This window comes from Pseudophryne corroboree, chromosome 7, assembly GCF_028390025.1.
Source record: "Pseudophryne corroboree isolate aPseCor3 chromosome 7, aPseCor3.hap2, whole genome shotgun sequence".
In the NCBI taxonomy this organism is placed as follows: Eukaryota; Metazoa; Chordata; class Amphibia; order Anura; family Myobatrachidae; genus Pseudophryne; species Pseudophryne corroboree.
Window position 1 is genome coordinate 133,581,337 of NC_086450.1, and position 12,529 is coordinate 133,593,865.

Here is a 12,529-nt window from a genome sequence, read left to right on the forward strand (position 1 = left end):
TAGTCCCAGTCCGGCCCTGTGACCTTGTATGTGCCAGACTGATAAAGCAGTCCTGCTACATATCAGCGCTGATGATCACAGTCACACACTGCCTCTAATTAACAGGCAGCTGTACATTTTTTCTACTGTCTGTGAATTAAGGGCAGCTCACAACTGTTGTAACTGGCAGTGTCAGTGTCTGCCTGGGCGAGTGCCAAAATGAGGAAAGCACAAGGGGTGGGGGCACATGTCAGGGACAGAGCAGAGACCACTGTGTTCCTTCCCCCACCAAGAAACATGCCTCCTGTTCTCCACACCACACAGGACATTGTGCTTGTACCCCTCTCACCCACTGCCTCTCTATGTCAACCCTGCCATACTCTGTCACCCACTTCCGTGAGGCATATTTTGGACTTGGGTTTGGAAGTGAGGAGAGTGGCCCAAATTATATTATTGCACCTGGGCCCACCACTCACAAGTTCCGCCACTGGCACTATTACCAGACAATTTTTCCCAATTACTGATTACAATCCCCCTATATTGTTTGTGATGTCTTAATTTTTTTTTAAATATAACAAATAAATGTTTTGGAATTATAGTATTGGCAATAAAATATTGATACACATGATGTTGTTTAGGCAACAGTATGTTAAATAAAACAGTACCGTAAAAGTTATTTGCAAGACCAGGGGACCCTCGTTCAGCCCCCATTGTGGGCTAATGAGTTCACCTAAAGGGGACGTATAGACAGAGAAAAGGAGAGGACCAAGAACAGAACCTTGGGGGACACCTACAGCTAGTGGAAGTGGGGGGGAGGTGGCATGCGATTTTATCAGTAGCAGTTTTTGCTATTTTTCGCAAAAACTGTTACCAGCTCTGAATAACCCGCTATGTCTTGCCCTCCATCACCCCTCTCCAGCAGGTTGTCACATTATTATGGATGTACTTATCCAACTACTTCTAGCAGTGACTGACAGCTGAGAGCCTTGATGTAGAGAAATTCACATGGCTGATTCATACACAAGGGAAAGGGTCAGCAATGTTATAACCGTTCGATTTCTGCTTCTGACCTTTGTCAGATCACATCTAAACACTTTCCTTATACGTGGAAAAAATTGTAATTCTCTATGATGGATTGATAATACTTGACGTTCCACTGTAATTCTCTATGATGGATTGGTAATACTTGACGTTCCACTGTAATTCTCTATGATGGATTGGTATTACTTGACGTTCCACTGTATTTCTCTATGATGGATTGGTAATACTTGACGTTCCACTGTAATTCTCTATGATGGATTGGTATTACTTGACGTTCCACTGTATTTCTCTATGATGAATTGGTAATACTTGACGTTCCACTGTATTTCTCTATGATGGATTGGTAATACTTGACGTTCCACTGTAGTTCTCTGTGATGGATTGGAAATACTTGACGTTCCACTGTAGGTCTGTCACTCAAACTAAAACACTGATTATTGTATTTTTGCATCAGTCATATTTGCAAATTTGTAAAATAGCATAAAATGCTACTGATAAAATCGCATGATAAGGGCCGCCCAGCACAGGACAAGGCAGTCCAGCATATGTAGCACTGCCCAGCAATGCGATCACAATTCAATTGCTTCACAGAAAACGGCAAATAGAGGTCGACCTCTGTATACGCAGCCAGGCTGCGTATACAGGCACACTGCTGCCATGTTTCCCATTGCAGGAAACGCAGGCAACGTCATCGGGCCCCCCGAAAATGGTCATAACATGATTACATTTCTGGTACCACTACCCCACAATGCCCCGACCGCCAGCCGCATGTCAATCACTATGCGATTGCTTCTTTCCGGGATGCGATCACATAGTGAAAGTCCTCGCATGCGCTATGCGAGCGCTGAACCTGCGCAGACGGCTGAAACACGCCCGTTTGTGAATTCAGCAAATTTGCATCCACATCTCAATACCTCCCTTAGTTTGCATGTACAGTAGTACCCAAATACTGGGAAGCACAATTTTACACTGCCATTTAGAGTTGTGCTAGGATGTGTCCTCTGCCAACTCAAAATCTGTGTACATATTTTAAAATTGTCCCCCCCCCCCCCCCCCACACACACACACAAGTTACAAGATGGTTGTCAATGTCACAAATTGCACCTATCTATATTTTCCTACTTTAACTCCAAAAGGTCTCCTATATGTACAAAATGCAGTAGTATTGTAGTATTACATATTATTTTTACACTGTTATTACTTATATAAATGTAAGATTATACAAACAATACAGAAAGAACTAGGTTTTTCTTAGCTGCAGAAGACTAATGTGTAAGGCAGAAATGACTCCGAAAGCACATTCACAAGGGATTGTATAAAATCGCTGACCTTTTGGCAGAAAATAGGCTAAATGTTAATGTTGGAGTGTCTGTGATATTGCTGAATCACATTTCTGTATTCAGGAGCTGAGGTCGGAAATTGAGCTTGAACTGTCAGGAGACACAGACGGACTTAACCTCTTCTTTACTGCACACTGTAATAACGAAACAGATACCCCAAATAGCAAAAGGTGCCAGGGAATCAAAGTCGGCAACAGGGTAAGTTCATCTTCAAGCACATAAGGCGTCTATTACATACTGTATATATATATATATATATATACAGGTTGAGTATCGCTTATCCAAAATGCTTGGGAACAGAGGTATTTTGGATATCGGATTATTCCGTAGTTTGGAATAATTGCATACCATAATGAGATATCATGGTGATGAGACCTAAATCTAAGCACAGAACGCATTTATGTTTCATATACACCTTATACACACAGCCTGAAGGTCATTTTAGTCAATATTTTTAATAACTTTGTGTATTAACAAAGTGTGTGTACATTCACACACATCATATATGTTTCATATACACCTTATACACACAGCCTAAAGGTCATTTAATACAATATTTTTAATAACTTTGTGTATTAAACAAAGTTTGTGTACATTAAGCCATCGGAAAACAAAGGTTTCACTATCTCACTCTCACTCAAAAAATTCCGTATTTCGGAATATTCCGTATTTCGGAATATTTGGATATGGGATACTCAACCTGTATATCCATACAGAGGATCCGGCACTCCAAACATAGATGATCGTAGTTGCTCTGGTGCTTTCTTTAAGGGGTCAGCGCCCCTGCACATGCAGCAATAAACAGGAAGCGGCACTCAGAGACGTAGTATATCGTGCAAAATAAAGCAGCAAAGCTTTAATGTATCATCACATCAACGTTTCGGGGTTATACCCCTTCATCAGGATAACAACAAGTGATCACAAAACAAACTTTATACCTTACCTCCACCAATGAAAACATTCCAGCATTCCCGCCAGCGTCCCAGGGATCCAACGCCACTCCCCCCTGCATTCGTGGCTGTTGCCGGAAGCGGAAGTGACGCGGTACACCGTGCTGGTCGTCGGGAAAGTTACCATGGAGACGCGGCACCACACGCGTTCAGGGACGCCGCCGGCGTTGCCACGGATACCCGTGACAACTGTAATGTTTAAACAGAACCATGCAGGTAAACCAGATAAATACATTAAATCGCATCAGCAGCATCCCATCCGCAGGCAGTGCCAGGCATCCACCTAAACAAGATCTCCATTAAAAACAAAGTGTGAACAATAAGCACCACACTACATTACTGTTGCAGGAGCATATACGTACTTTTCTTAATACAATATATAAAAATGTAATATCAATCATATAATCAAATTATCTTATATGGCTTCTAACATCTGTCGTGTGCACCAATAAGTGTACACAGCTAATGGGGTGAAATAAACAAAGAATAGATGTAAATAGAGCTAACTTTCACCATTATAGTCACATAAGTCAATATTTACTACATAATATATATACAATATATATATACAATATATATATATATTTACTGCATAAGTACTACAATTGTATTTCTATTTAAGCTCCAGGCCCGTGTTGCCCTTAATCATACTCTGGAGCGGTGCCTTATTTGAGTTCCATTTATGGAGAGTAATCCCATAAATCTAAAGTACATACGAAAAACTAGTGTGTAAAGTTGGATTACATTCTTGATAAAATAAGCTAGGAAAATTCAGAAATAGTGCAACGGGGAAAGATAAAAATCAATATATAAAAATAAAAATAGACTTGACAGTCGCCGTATCAGATAAAAAGCGCATCACAGCTAACATCATCTCACTACAACAACCACTGGTGGACATTGGTATGACTTTGTCCAAGAAGTTTTACCAAATTATATAAAACACTTCATTGCACAGTTACTGTATTTTTCTTTTCACTTGCTCGGTTCCGGACGAAAACCCTTGGATTTAGGATTATGACTAACTACTTGAAAATTCTAAGTTAGGATCCAATTACGCTGGAACACACCTCTCACCCAAACTCATAACCAAGCAAATTTCAAATATATGCTGTGATTCACAAACAAGGTTAACTTTGATGCTCACTCAAGAAGCCAGGCCAGTAATCTATGTGTCATGCGATATGACACCAACACAGATGATTATGTACAAATTGAGAAACAAATGTTGGCAATAGTGCGATGTGAAAAATTTCTATTATTGCATTTTAGATGTGGATTAGTGGTTTAAAGAAACCACAAATCACTGGATCACATACTTAAAAAACCCTGACAGCGGCTCCGCCTCGCCTGGAAGGGATGTATAGATTGCAGAATTGTGATGTAACAGTACAATAAAAACCTGGCAAACACATTCCAGTAGCAGAGGTATTATAGAGGGCACTCTGACCCAGAATAGACGGGAAGGGGAAAGTGCATGGCTGTACTATACCTCTGACAAAGGTTAAATGTAAAGCTATACAAAGAGCAACTGAGGATGGAGTCTAGAATAAAAGCTAACACATATGATATGTGGGGAATGCCTTCAAAGGAAAAGGATGTGCATTCCGTAATGAAGGACTGCTGGCAAGTTGCTGTCAGAGGCAAATGGGTGGGTAGGTATACATTCAGTCATCATGTCAGTTGTAATACTGACACTGGAATACCGACAGCCGTCAGAACACCGACGACGGCATCCCAAAAGGATCAGGATCTCGTCTATGGAATCCTGACAGCCAATATCCCGTAGGTAAGTATTAACGGCTGGGTTAGAGGTTTAGGCTGAGGGAGGGAGGGTTAGGTTTAGTCACACTCCAGGGTGTTAGAGTCAGGCTGCGGGATGGGGGAGGTTTGGGATTGGCACCTCTGGGGGGGATGGGTGTTAGGGTTAGGCACTAAGGAGGGAAGGTTAGGTTTAGGCCGCGGGAAGGGGGGGTTAGGTTTAGCCACCACCCGCCGAGGGGGGGGGGGGGTTAGGGTTAGGCAACAACAGGGGAGATTAGGGAGGGTTAGGACACGTACCTGACTTGTGTCGGGATTGCAGGGATCGGGATGCCGGCGCCAGGATACTGACCGCCGGGTTTTCATACTGAATCCAAATGGGTGAATAGTCAAAGGTAGAAAGATTGTTATAATTATATTCACATTTATTAATAACATTATCAAGACACTACTCTCACTTGTGTATATGATGCTTTATTACATTATATTGCATATCCTGTGGTGGCTCCTTACCTGTCTGGACGGGGGTCTGAAGCCCTGTCCTCCTGGTTATTGACAGTGACTTCATTATGAGGTAGGGCTTAAGTCTGGCTGTGATGGGAGGCAGAGACTAAATCCATGGGTGGTTCTTAAGTTTGCCAATGCTAGCAAACAGACTGGCTTCTAGGGTCTGCATCTGCTGCAGCCCCTAGAAGCTGGATAGGTCTCTCTCTCTCTTGACTGGCAGTCTCAGGCGAAGAAAAAACTCCTCCTGGGTCTGCCTGTTATTAGCAGGGAGTGCTTCCTATGGGAAGTCACTACCACTCCTGGGCAGTCCATGCAGGTGGCAGATTTTACTGGGAGAGCTGCAGTCCTGCAGCCCCTAGGTAAAATCACCACTGGGCGTATCTATAAAGAGTGCAGGTTGTGCAGTACACACAGACACCTGAGTTGCCCACACTGCACTCATTGTTATATCCTTCCCAGTAGCTGTTCGCACAATGGGGGTAATTTTAAGTTGATCGCAGCAGGAAATTTTTTAGCAGTTGGGCAAAACCATGTGCACTACAGGGGGACAGATATAACATGTGCAGAGAGAGTTAAGGTGCATACACACGGAGAGATATAACTGAGAGATTTTGACTATATAGTCAAAATCGCTCATAAAGTTAGTGCATATCTCTCCATGTGTACACAGCCAGCGATAGCGATGCGCGTCCCCACCAGGTCGCTATCGCTGCTAAAAATAGACTGTGCAGGCAAGTAAATTTTGGCTATGTCGCTGGGAAAGAAAAAGCGTCCCCTTGCTTGAATGAGTTAGCCAAAATCGCCCATAGCCAAAATCGCTGGAAAAGTTAGTCAAAATCTCTGGTAAAGTTAGTCAAAATCTCCTACTGCCAGTTCAAGGGAAATCGCTCAGTCAAAATCTCTCATAGTCAAAATCTCTCCGTGTGTATGCACCTTTAGATTTGGGTGTGGTGTGTTCAATCTGCAATCTAAATTGCAGTGTAAAAATAAAGCAGCCAGTATTTACCCTGCACAGAAACAAGTGTGCACCGGAAATTTTTCGGGTTTTGTGTTTTGGTTTTGGGTTCGGTTCCGCGGCCGTGTTTTGGGTTCGAACGCGTTTTGGCAAAACCTCACCGAATTTTTTTTGTCGGATTCGGGTGTGTTTTGGATTCGGGTGTTTTTTTCAAAAAACCCTAAAAAACAGCTTAAATCATAGAATTTGGGGGTCATTTTGATCCCATAGTATTATTAACCTCAATAACCATAATTTCCACTCATTTTCAGTCTATTCTGAACACCTCACACCTCACAATATTATTTTTAGTCCTAAAATTTGCACCGAGGTAGCTGTGTGACTAAGCTAAGCGACCCAAGTGGCCGACACAAACACCTGGCCCATCTAGGAGTGGCACTGCAGTGTCAGACAGGATGGCCCTTCAAAAAAATACTCCCCAAACAGCACATGACGCAAAGAAAAAAAGAGGCGCAATGAGGTAGCTGTGTGACTAAGATAAGCGACCCAAGTGGCCGACACAAACACCTGGCCCATCTAGGAGTGGCACTGCAGTGTCACGCAGGATGGCCCTTCAAAAAAATACTCCCCAAACAGCACATGACGCAAAGAAAAAAAGAGGCGCAATGAGGTAGCTGTGTGACTAAGATAAGCGACCCAAGTGGCCGACACAAACACCTGGCCCATCTAGGAGTGGCACTGCAGTGTCACGCAGGATGGCCCTTCAAAAAAATACTCCCCAAACAGCACATGACGCAAAGAAAAAAAGAGGCGCACCAAGGTCGCTGTGTGACTAAGATAAGCGACCCAAGTGGCCGACACAAACACCTGGCCCATCTAGGAGTGGCACTGCAGTGTCACGCAGGATGGCCCTTCAAAAAAATACTCCCCAAACAGCACATGACGCAAAGAAAAAAAGAGGCGCACCAAGGTCGCTGTGTGACTAAGATAAGCGACCCAAGTGGCCGACACAAACACCTGGCCCATCTAGGAGTGGCACTGCAGTGTCACGCAGGATGGCCCTTCAAAAAAATACTCCCCAAACAGCACATGACGCAAAGAAAAAAAGAGGTGCACCAAGGTCGCTGTGTGACTAAGATAAGCGACCCAAGTGGCCGACACAAACACCTGGCCCATCTAGGAGTGGCACTGCAGTGTCACGCAGGATGGCCCTTCAAAAAAATACTCCCCAAACAGCACATGACGCAAAGAAAAATGAAAGAAAAAAGAGGTGCAAGATGGAATTGTCCTTGGGCCCTCCCACCCACCCTTATGTTGTAAAAACAGGACATGCACACTTTAACGAACCCATCATTTCAGCGACAGGGTCTGCCACACGACTGTGACTGAAATGACTGGTTGGTTTGGGCCCCCACCAAAAAAGAAGCAATCAATCTCTCCTTGCACAAACTGGCTCTACGGAGGCAAGATGTCCACCTCATCATCATCGTCCGATTCATCACCCCTTTCACTGTGTACATCCCCCTCCTCACAGATTATTAATTCGTCCCCACTGGAATCCACCATCTCAGGTCCCATGTACTTTCTGGAGGCAATTGCTGCTGGTGAATGTCTCCACGGAGGAATTGATTATAATTCATTTTAATGAACATCATCTTCTCCACATTTTCTGGAAGTAACCTCGTACGCCGATTGCTGACAAGGTGAGCGGCGGCACTAAACACTCTTTCGGAGTACACACTGGAGGGAGGGCAACTTAGGTAGAATAAAGCCAGTTTCTGCAAGGGCCTCCAAATTGCCTCTTTTTCCTGCCAGTATACGTAAGGACTGTCTGACGTGCCTACTTGGATGCGGTCACTCATATAATCCTCCACCATTCTTTCAATGGTGACAGAATCATATGCAGTGACAGTAGACGACATGTCAGTAATCGTTGCCAGGTCCTTCAGTCCGGACCAGATGTCAGCACTCGCTCCAGACTGCCCTGCATCACCGCCAGCGGGTGGGCTCGGAATTCGTAGCCTTTTCCTCGCACCCCCAGTTGCGGGAGAATGTGAAGGAGGAGCTGTTGACGGGTCGCGTTCCGCTTGACTTGACAATTTTCTCACCAGCAGGTCTTTGCACCTCTGCAGACTTGTGTCTGCCGGAAAGAGAGATACAACGTAGGTTTTAAATCTAGGATCGAGCACGGTGGCCAAAATGTAGTGCTCTGATTTCAACAGATTGACCACCCGTGAATCCTGGTTAAGCGAATGAAGGGCTCCATCCACAAGTCCCACATGCCTAGCGGAATCGCTCTGTTTTAGCTCCTCCTTCAATGCCTCCAGCTTCTTCTGCAAAAGCCTGATGAGGGGAATGACCTGACTCAGGCTGGCAGTGTCTGAACTGACTTCACGTGTGGCAAGTTCAAAAGGTTGCAGAACCTTGCACAACGTTGAAATCATTCTCCACTGCGCTTGAGACAGGTGCATTCCACCTCCTTTGCCTATATCGTGGGCAGATGTATAGGCTTGAATGGCCTTTTGCTGCTCCTCCATCCTCTGAAGCATATAGAGGGTTGAATTCCACCTCGTTACCACCTCTTGCGTCAGATGATGGCAGGGCAGGTTCAGGTGTTTTTGGTGGTGCTCCAGTCTTCTGTACGCGGTGCCTGTACGCCGAAAGTGGCCCGCAATTCTTCTGGCCACCGACAGCATCTCTTGCACGCCCCTGTCGTTTTTTAAATAATTCTGCACCACCAAATTCAAGGTATGTGCAAAACATGGGACGTGCTGGAATTTGCCCAGATGTAATGCCCGCACAATATTGCTGGCGTTGTCCGATGCCACAAATCCCCAGGAGAGTCCAATTGGGGTAAGCCATTCTGCGATGATCTTCCTCAGTTGCCGTAAGAGGTTTTCAGCTGTGTGCGTATTCTGGAAAGCGGTGATACAAAGCGTAGCCTGCCTAGGAACGAGTTGGCGTTTGCGAGATGCTGCTACTGGTGCCGCCGCTGCTGTTCTTGCAGCGGGAGGCAATACATCTACCCAGTAGGCTGTCACAGTCATGTAGTCCTGAGTCTGCCCTGCTCCACTTGTCCACATGTCCGTGGTTAAGTGGACATTGGGTACAACTGCATTTTTTAGGACACTGGTGACTCTTTTTCTGAGGTCTGTGTACATTCTCGGTATCGCCTGCCTAGAGAAATGGAACCTAGATGGTATTTGGTACCGGGGACACAGTACCTCAATCAAGTCTATAGTTGCCTCTGAAGTAACGATGGATACCGGAACCACGTTTCTCACCGCCCAGGCTGCCAAGGCCTCAGTTATCCGCTTTGCAGCAGGATGACTGCTGTGATATTTCATCTTCCTCGCAAAGGACTGTTGGACAGTCAATTGCTTACTGGAAGTAGTACAAGTGGTCTTCCGACTTCCCCTCTGGGATGACGATCGACTCCCAGCAGCAACAACAGCAGCGCCAGCAGCAGTAGGCGTTACACTCAAGGATGCATCGGAGGAATCCCAGGCAGGAGAGGACTCGTCAGACTTGCATGTGACATGGCCTGCAGGACTATTGGCTTTCCTGTCTAAGGAGGAAATTGACACTAAGGGAGTTGGTGGTGTGGTTTGCAGGAGCTTGGTTACAGATTTAGTGGTCAGTGGACTGCTTCCGCTGTCACCCAAAGTTTTTGAACTTGTCACTGACTTATGATGAATGCGCTGCAGGTGACGTATAAGGGAGGATGTTCCGAGGTGGTTAACGTCCTTACCCCTACTTATTACAGCTTGACAAAGGCAACACACGGCTTGACACCTGTTGTCCGCATTTGTTATGAAATAATTCCACACCGAAGAGCTGATTTTTTTTGTATTTTGACCAGGCATGTGAATGGCCATATTCCTCCCACGGACAACAGGTGTCTCCCCGGGTGCCTGACTTAAACAAACCACCTCACCATCAGAATCCTCCTTGTCAATTTCCTCCCCAGCGCCAGCAACACCCATATCCTCATCCTGGTGTACTTCAACACTGACATCTTCAATTTGACTATCAGGAACTGGACTGCGGGTGCTCCTTCCAGCACTTGCAGGGGGCGTGCAAATGGTGGAAGGCGCAAGCTCTTCCCGTCCAGTGTTGGGAAGGTCAGGCATCGCAACCGACACAATTGGACTCTCCTTGGGGATTTGTGATTTCGAAGAACGCACAGTTCTTTGCTGTGCTTTTGCCAGCTTAAGTCTTTTCATTTTTCTATCGAGAGGCTGAGTGCTTCCATCCTCATGTGAAGCTGAACCACTAGCCATGAACATAGGTCAGGGCCTCAGCCGTTCCTTGCCACTCCGTGTCGTAAATGGCATATTGGCAAGTTTACGCTTCTCCTCAGACGCTTTTAATTTTGATTTTTGGGTCATTTTACTGATCTTTTGTGTTTTGGATTTTACATGCTCTGTACTATGACATTGGGCATCGGCCTTGGCAGACGACGTTGATGGCATTTTATCGTCTCGGCCATGACTAGTGGCAGCAGCTTCAGCACGAGGTGGAAGTGGATCTTGATATTTCCCTATTTTTTTAACCTCCACATTTTTGTTCTCCATATTTTGCGCACAACTAAAAGCCACTACAGGTATACAATGTAGATGGATGGATAGTATAGTATTATTACTTATGGACGACGAGTGACGACACAGAGGTAGGTACAGCCGTGGCCTACCATACTGCTATATATATAATATATACAGAATAATAATAACGGACCTGGTGGACACTGTCAGCAGACTGCTAAACTAGTATGAAGAAAAAAAAGCCACCACAGGTATACAATGTAGATGGATGGATAGTATACTATTATTACTTATGGACAACGAGTGACGACACAGAGGTAGGTACAGCCGTGGCCTACCGTACTACTATATATATAATATATACAGAATAATAATAACGGACCTGGTGGACACTGTCAGCAGACTGCTAAACTAGTATGAAGAAAAAAAGCCACCACAGGTATACAATGTAGATGGATGGATAGTACAGTATTATTACTTATGGACGACGAGTGACGACACAGAGGTAGGTACTGCCGTGGCCTACCGTACTGCTATATAAATAATATATACAGAATAATAATAACGGACCTGGTGGACACTGTCAGCAGACTGCTAAACTAGTATGAAGAAAAAAAAGCCACCACAGGTATACAATGTAGATGGATGGTTAGTATAGTATTATTACTTATGGACGACGAGTGACGACACAGAGGTAGGTACAGCCGTGGCCTACCGTACTGCTATATATATATAATATATACAGAATATTAATAACGGACCTGGTGGACACTGTCAGCAGACTGCTAAACTAGTATGAAGAAAAAAAAGCCACCACAGGTATACAATGTAGATGGATGGATAGTATAGTATTATTACTTATGGACGACGAGTGACGACACAGAGGTAGGTACAGTCAGCCGTGGCCTACCGTACTGCTATATATATAATATATACAGAATAATAATAACGGACCTGGTGGACACTGTCAGCAGACTGCTAAACTAGTATGAAGAAAAAAAAACCACCACAGGTATACAATGTAGATGGATGGATAGTATAGTATTATTACTTATGGACGACGAGTGACGACATAGAGGTAGGTACAGCCGTGGCCTACCGTACTGCTATATATATAATATATACAGAATAATAATAACGGACCTGGTGGACACTGTCAGCAGACTGCTAAACTAGTATGAAGAAAAAAAAGCCACCACAGGTATACAATGTAGATGGATGGATAGTATACTATTATTACTTATGGACGACGAGTGACGACACAGAGGTAGGTACAGCCGTGGCCTACCGTACTGCTATATATATAATATATACAGAATAATAATAACGGACCTGGTGGACACTGTCAGCAGACTGCTAAACTAGTATGAAGAAAAAAAAGCCACCACAGGTATACAATGTAGATGGATGGATAGTATACTATTATTACTTATGGACGACGAGTGACGACAC

The 12,529-nt window shown here is 44.5% G+C and overlaps 1 protein-coding gene across 4 annotated transcripts in view; it reads left to right on the top strand.

Annotated features, from left to right (window-relative positions):
* Positions 1 to 12,529, top strand: part of ITGB6 (integrin subunit beta 6) — a 195,406-nt gene that overhangs the window by 151,764 nt on the left and 31,113 nt on the right. For 3 of the 4 annotated variants that reach the window (XM_063933652.1, XM_063933654.1, XM_063933653.1), the window contains one exon: positions 2,424 to 2,558. The exons of the other annotated variant lie outside the window; for it this stretch is intronic. In XM_063933652.1, the coding sequence (XP_063789722.1) occupies positions 2,424 to 2,558 (135 nt within the window). The remainder of the gene's footprint in view (positions 1 to 2,423; positions 2,559 to 12,529) is intronic. 4 annotated transcript variants of the gene reach the window in all.